The 7283-nt window shown below is 43.4% G+C and overlaps 1 protein-coding gene across 1 annotated transcript; it reads left to right on the top strand.

Moving 5' to 3' along the window:
• The first annotated feature begins 1197 nt into the window (after nucleotides 1-1197).
• On the top strand, nucleotides 1198-6695 carry LOC115188679 (round spermatid basic protein 1-like). The gene is made up of 2 exons (XM_029747390.1): nucleotides 1198-1740; nucleotides 6531-6695. The coding sequence occupies exons 1-2, from the start codon at nucleotides 1227-1229 to the stop codon at nucleotides 6674-6676; spliced, it is 660 nt and encodes a 219-aa protein (XP_029603250.1). The 5' UTR covers nucleotides 1198-1226; the 3' UTR covers nucleotides 6677-6695.
• Nucleotides 6696-7283: the final 588 nt, after the last annotated feature.

Raw genomic sequence — 7283 nt, forward strand, 5'->3', positions numbered from 1 at the left:
CTGTTTTATATCTTTGATCTTATTGGAAGTCCACCTCAGTGAATAGGTCTGGCTCGGCCTATAGGAGCATGGCTTTCTGTCTCAGTGAGTGCACTACCAGATAGCCACTCCTGTCCAGTGGTGGTTCTAGACCACTTGAACTGGGGGGGCCAAGCTGGGGCCAGTTACATTAGACGTTATTGTTGTCATATCGTTTTCTTCACTGCATTGCAGGCATTAGCAGGCAGAAGACCATGTTCATAATGCAGATGCATGTGGTACGATACTGTTGTGTTTCGCCTAAAGCCGTCCCTCTAGAAAATGTGGGTTAAATTAGTGTTCCGCGTTGCCACTGTCTAATAACGGATGTAAAAAAAGAACGATAGCAAAAATGAGTTATGTAAAAATGATTTCATACCCCACATTTAGGGGGGCCACAGGGCCACAAGGGGGTCCAAAATTGTTGTCACAGGGGCACTGCCCCCCGCCTCCCCTCCCCAGAACCGCTAGTGCTCCTGTCCCGTCTCTCTCCACATGAGTGCACCAGTGAGAAGTGTGTCAGCCAGAGTTAAGCCCCAGGGCCAGCCAGGGTTGAGGTGGTGCTCTGCTCTCTCTCTCTGCCCAGGCCATTTGCCATCCACCCAGGCTGGGTCACACACATACACAACCTTTTGGTTACTGGCCCAACGCTCTTAACCCTAGACTACCTGCCGCAGGTCAAAGGACCAGATGGTCGCACGATGTCGGAAGGATCAAGCGCAAGTACCAGAACACTTTCCTTGCACAGTGCACAAAACTTGGCACATTGAGTGTGAAGGCCTAATGGGCTATTCATTTATTAAACTGATCCTCCTCAGTTTTAATATGTTTTAATAGAGTTTAGAGGAGCTTATAATATATTTATTTTGGGTGTTAAATCAACAGACACTAATAAAGGGGTCCCTATAAACAGATGTGTATAAATATATTACCTTAGGTTGGCTAATGTAATGTTATGAAGCCGAGGGCATATGTGTGTAATAATCTGTTGTTAATAATAAGATAGGCTTATACACCCTCCACGACAGAGTTAAGGCTGTTCTGCGGTATGTTTCCCGCGTAATGTGTCCCATTTCTCCTCGCACCAATCCGTATACTTAGTCCAGACCCCACCTCCAACCCGGCCTGCCTGTCAGTTAGCCACCAGACTCCGCCCCTGCCTGCCTAGCACAAACAGCGGTCGGAGAGTAAATACAGAAATCCCCAAGATGGCGGAGTCACTGAGCTTCATTCACTTTGGTGCAGCGACCAAAAGCCCGCTCGCCAAATCTAGAGAACCGAAACTAGCGTCGGACACCCGGCCGCAGTCTTCCCGGGACATTCACCCGCCGCCGCCCAAGCGAGTCCGAAACGATGAGAAGAGCCTTAAACCTAAGAAACTAAATGGGGAAGGAGGTGGCGGCGCAGTGGAAAAGCAGCACCAGAAGCAGAGTTCAGGCAACCCGACAACATGGAGCTTCAGCCCCGTCAAGGCGAGCAGCAACCCCTCGGCGCCCCTCCAGCCTCCCATTCACACAGTGTTCAAGCAGAGCGCTTTCCTCGCCTCCCATACCAAACCACCATCCAAAAAGCCCAAGGAAAAACGAGAGAAAGAGAAGGATTTCAAGGAAAAGAAGAAACATAAACCAGTCCCTGGTACTCCTGGAAATATTAGCAGCAGTCTGAGTAACGTCACTACTGTAATGAAGAAGGAGAACGGGGAGATGAAGTTGGTACAAAAAGGTATTTTATATGTATGCGCAATTTTACGCACAAAACGATTGGCTGGATATAACGTTACATGAATAGAAAGTGTTAGTGCACGTTATTGTCCATAGAAAGACGTCAGGGTCCATTAACCACGTAGCTGTTCAGTGCTAGTGGCTGTCGCTCTTCAGGACTATGAAGCATGTGGGGCCGACAGTGTGACAATGTGTCCAGTCCACAACTGCGTCTGTTATCGCATCTTATTCCAAATAGTTTTGGCGTTATTTTGGAAAGGACCGTTTACATTTCTAATTCTAGGCACGATTGTACATCTAAGGACATTTTTTACGGTGAAATGGTACGGTTTTTGTCGGAGTTTCGCTGTTCTTCTCGCTTGTTTGGCTAATGGCTGCGGATTTACCCGCTCTTGAACCTGCATAGAAAATGCTCGGTCGAATGTTACAAAGTATCGAGCGATCTTCTGCAAGCTGTTACATAGCGGTCCACTGATTTCAAGCCACGGTTGGAAACATTATTGCACATTTTACAAACACACGTTTTAGTTCAATTCAAACGGGAAATACAATTGATCAACCAGAGCGGAACAAATTGTCGTGGTTGTATAAACAAACAACTGTAAGATCAGCATTACGCTCTGGGAGAGCGTTAGAGACGTGTTGGCGAAACATTGACCGATCGTTCGGCCTACACATAACTGGTGTTTTAATTGTAACGGGTGGTTTTAAGACGGTGTTCAAATGACGGTTTATTAAACAATCGCCCGCCATCAACTGTTGTTTTTGTATCACCACCACGCCCCCCAAATAACACCGGAGCAGCGAGCGAGGCAGTGGAGTCGAGGAACAGCTATCTCTACCTCTGAATATTATTACATGCTGCTGCCACTATCAACCACATGAATAGATCTGTCTCAAACTGCCATTCTAACACAAAGGATGTTATGCATACAGTTTAGTTTGCATCCAATCTTTTAGGACTAATTCATTTCTTAAATTTGACCAATGTGAGAGAAATGAAGACTGTACGTATTATAAAACGGAGAGCCCCCCCCCCCTTCTCAGGGCATTAGAGGGACCTTGTGACAGATACTTAAAAGGGGATAAAATACATATTCCAGCATTGTAATTCGATGTTTAACAGGATGATTTCAAGTAGGCCTACAAAATATACATTCAAGTTTATATTCGAATTCTAGGTATTCCAATAATATTTAAGTTCAAAATAAGATTATAATTCTATGTATTCCAAGGTAATTTAAAATTCAAAATAAGATTATAATTCTATTCCAAGTTCACCTGGAGTTGATTCTCAGCATTAAAAAACAGGCCTACTGCATTGCTGTTGGATCCCAAGTTCAGGCTGGTGTTGGCTCCATTGAGATAAGCAGGTGTGAGCTGGTAGGACAGAAGGCTGTTGAGAGGGAGAGATGTGAAAGCTGGAGGACTTGAACTCAAGTCAAGCAGAGAGAGAGAGATTGGCAATTCCAGGGTAAGAGTGTTGCTTAGACACATTTTAAAGCGAAAAATCTGGATGTCAAACACACATCAATGATGTCAAATTTAAACAAATCATATACCTCTCTATGCACAAGGATTACATTTAACAATGTCCATGGAACATTTCACAAGAACACATTTACTTGAACAACAAGGCAGATGCAAAGTTTGACGTCATTCTGTTACAAAACAGTACATCTGCATTGCTTGCCGTTTGGGGTTTTAGGCTGGGTTTCTGTATAGCACTTTGTGACATCGGCTGATTGTAAAAAGGGCTTTATAAATACATTTGATTTGATCTGACCTGTTCTCATGCACACCTCCAACATGTTTTTGGCAGATAGAACACCAACACTTGTAATAATTTCTATGACCCCGGTGGAATGTCCCGAATGTTGATAGTCTATTTATTGAATTTCTGTATGTTAAATAATATGATTTTAGGTGCTGTTTTAGACTGATAAAATCCCCACTAGGGAGTAATATTGTAGGTGCTGTTTTAGGCTGATAAAATCCCCAGTAGGGAGTAATATTTTAGGTGCTGTTTTAGGCTGATAAAATCCCCACTAGGGAGTAATATTGTAGGTGCTGTTTTAGGCTGATAAAATCCCCACTAGGGAGTAATATTTTAGGTGCTGTTTTAGGCTGATAAAATCCCCACTAGGGAGTAATATTGTAGGTGCTGTTTTAGACTGAAAAAATTCCCAGTAGGGAGTAATATTGTAGGTGCTGTTTTAGGCTGATAAAATCCCCACTAGGGAGTCATATTTTAGGTGCTGTTTTAGGCTGATAAAATCCCCAGTAGGGAGTCATATTTTAGGTGCTGTTTTAGGCTGATAAAATCCCCACTAGGGAGTCATATTTTAGGTGCTGTTTTAGGCTGATAAAATCCCCACTAGGGAGTAATATTTTAGGTGCTGTTTTAGGCTGATAAAATCCCCAGTAGGGAGTAATGAGTCACTTATTATTTTATATGAATGAGTAACAAGTTATTGAACAATCGGAAGCCTCGTGCTGTGCAATACTATTACTTCTCCCTTTTGTCCGCAAAAACAATTAGGCCCAACGTTTGAATTTGAAGCTTGCACACATTCCAGTGGTGTGACATGGTGTCAGATTTAAGGTTTTGTACTGTAACACCCTAGTAAACATGCCTTTTGTTTACATGTCTTATACCTGCTGTTGAACCCCCCCCCCCCCCCCCGTGTTATTTGTATTTCTTTTACTGACATTCTTGCACTGGACTCTATATATACACACACACACACACACACACACACGTATATTGACTTCACACTCTTCACATACGCTGCTGCTACTGTTTATCATCTGTCCTGATTGTCTAGTCACTTTACCCCAACCTGCATGTACATATTCCCTCATACCCCCGCACACTGACTCGTTACCAGCACTCCTTCTATAAAGCCTCATTGCTTTTTTTTATTGGTAATATTTAAAAAAGTACATTTTTTTCCTTCTCTCCATTGTTGGGAAAGTGCTCCTAAGTCAGCATTTCACTGTAAAGTCTACACCTGTTGTATTCAGCGCATGCAATAAATAACATTTGATTTGACAAGGCAGTAGCGTATGTGATGAGTCGAAGTTAGTGCAAAAAGGCTCAATGTACATAGACCGGGTAGCTATCTGGTGAACTGTTGAACTATTTCTCAGTCGTATGGCTTGGGGGTAGAAGCTGTTCAGGGTCCTGTTGGACAACACACTGCCGTATTGGTGAAGCATGTATAGTTCCCTTATGGTTACTTGGCTTTTCAGTTCCTCTGAGTGTTTCACTGTAGATGTGATGATTACACGTACGGTGGAATTACTGACTTACTGTGATGGGTTACTACAATTTCTGTCTGCCTTTGTCTTTTAATTGGATTTTACCTTGCTGTTTCAGGGCCCTGTTCTCCACTGAGCTTCCCACCTACGACGTGTTCATAAATGGCTAGGCCTAGATTATAATCATTTTCATATAATACTATTTTGATCATGTTCATTGCAGTTTGACATTTACTGCAGCTTCTGTAAATTGGCATAATACTTTTCTACCTGCCATTTGTGAAAGTGTCCAGTAATGCCGAGCTGTATAATCATGCTAGCTACCGATCAAGTAGTCATCAGTGATACCACTAATTACATTGTCCTGTGTGTTTTAACAGCTGAAAATCTAACAGGTCGCATTTCAGCGACGCCCTTAAATTGCTTTCCTCAAATGTCAGCAATAGCCTATCTTGTAAAAAAGTCTGTCTTTCTTTGTGAGAACCTGTCATACTTCAGACTGGAAAGCAGTTAGGAATCAGTAAATTATAGAGTCAGCGTCCCAAATGACACCATATACCCTGCATTACTCTAGACCAGGGCCATTAGGGAATAGGGTGCCATATGTAGGGAATAGGGTGCCATTTCTGCATTATTCTGAATAGGGTGCCATATGTAGGGAATAGGGTGCCATTTCTGCATTATTCTGAATAGGGTGCCATATGTAGGGAATAGGGTGCCATTTCTGCATTATTCTGACCAGGGCCATTAGCGAATAGGGTGCCATATGTAGGGAATAGGGTGCCATTTCTGCATTACTCTAGACCAGGGCCATTAGGGAATAGGGTGCCATATGTAGGGAATAGGGTGCCATATGTAGGGAATAGGGTGCCATTTCTGCATTATTCTGAATAGGGTGCCATATGTAGGGAATAGGGTGCCATTTCTGCATTACTCTGACCAGGGCCATTAGGGAATAGGGTGCCATTTCTGCATTACTCTTGACCAGGGCCCTTAGGGAATAGGGTGCCATATGTAGGGAATAGGGTGCCATTTCTGCATTACTCTAGACCAGGGCCATTAGGGAATAGGGTGCCATATGTAGGGAATAGGGTGCCATTTCTGCATTATTCTGAATAGGGTGCCATATGTAGGGAATAGGGTGCCATTTCTGCATTATTCTGACCAGGGCCATTAGCGAATAGGGTGCCATATGTAGGGAATAGGGTGCCATATGTAGGGAATAGGGTGCCATTTCTGCATTACTCTAGACCAGGGCCATTAGGGAATAGGGTGCCATATGTAGGGAATAGGGTGCCATTTCTGCATTATTCTGAATAGGGTGCCATATGTAGGGAATAGGGTGCCATTTCTGCATTACTCTGACCAGGGCCATTAGCGAATAGGGTGCCATTCTCTTTTGGGATGCTGGCTAAATTACTGTGGAGAGTGAGTCTTTTTATCTACTGTACCATAACCTGCCCCTCTCCTGAAATGTCCCTCAAGGCCTAACCCTAACGTCTTGCTGTCGTCCCCTCTCTCTTTCAGACCACACCAGTAAGGACAAGACGAAGAAGAAGAAGAAACACAAAGTGATGAATGAGATCAAGAGGGAGAACGGAGAGGTGAAGCTCCTTCAGAAAGGTATGTTGATAATGATGTGGCATGGTTGTTTCAAATGGTTCTCTGTTTAGTGTACTACTGTTGACCATTCACCCTGTTTAGTGTACTACTGTTGACCATTCACCCTGTTTAGTGTACTACTGTTGACCATCCACCCTGTTTAGTGTACTACTGTTGACCATTCACCCTGTTTAGTGTACTACTGTTGACCATCCACCCTGTTTAGTGTACTACTGTTGACCATTCACCCTGTTTAGTGTACTACTGTTGACCATCCACCCTGTTCCCTGTTTAGTGTACTACTGTTGACCATTCACCCTGTTTAGTGTACTACTGTTGACCATTCACCCTGTTTAGTGTACTACTGTTGACCATCCACCCTGTTTAGTGTACTACTGTTGACCATTCACCCTGTTTAGTGTACTACTGTTGACCATCCACCCTGTTTAGTGTACTACTGTTGACCATTCACCCTGTTTAGTGTACTACTGTTGACCATTCACCCTGTTTAGTGTACTACTGTTGACCATTCACCCTGTTCCCTGTTTAGTGTACTATTGACCATTCACCCTGTTTAGTGTACTACTGTTGACCATTCACCCTGTTTAGTGTACTACTGTTGACCATCCACCCTGTTTAGTGTACTACTGTTGACCATTCACCCTGTTTAGTGTACTA

This window comes from Salmo trutta, unplaced genomic scaffold, assembly GCF_901001165.1.
Source record: "Salmo trutta unplaced genomic scaffold, fSalTru1.1, whole genome shotgun sequence".
NCBI classification, from domain to species: Eukaryota; Metazoa; Chordata; class Actinopteri; order Salmoniformes; family Salmonidae; genus Salmo; species Salmo trutta.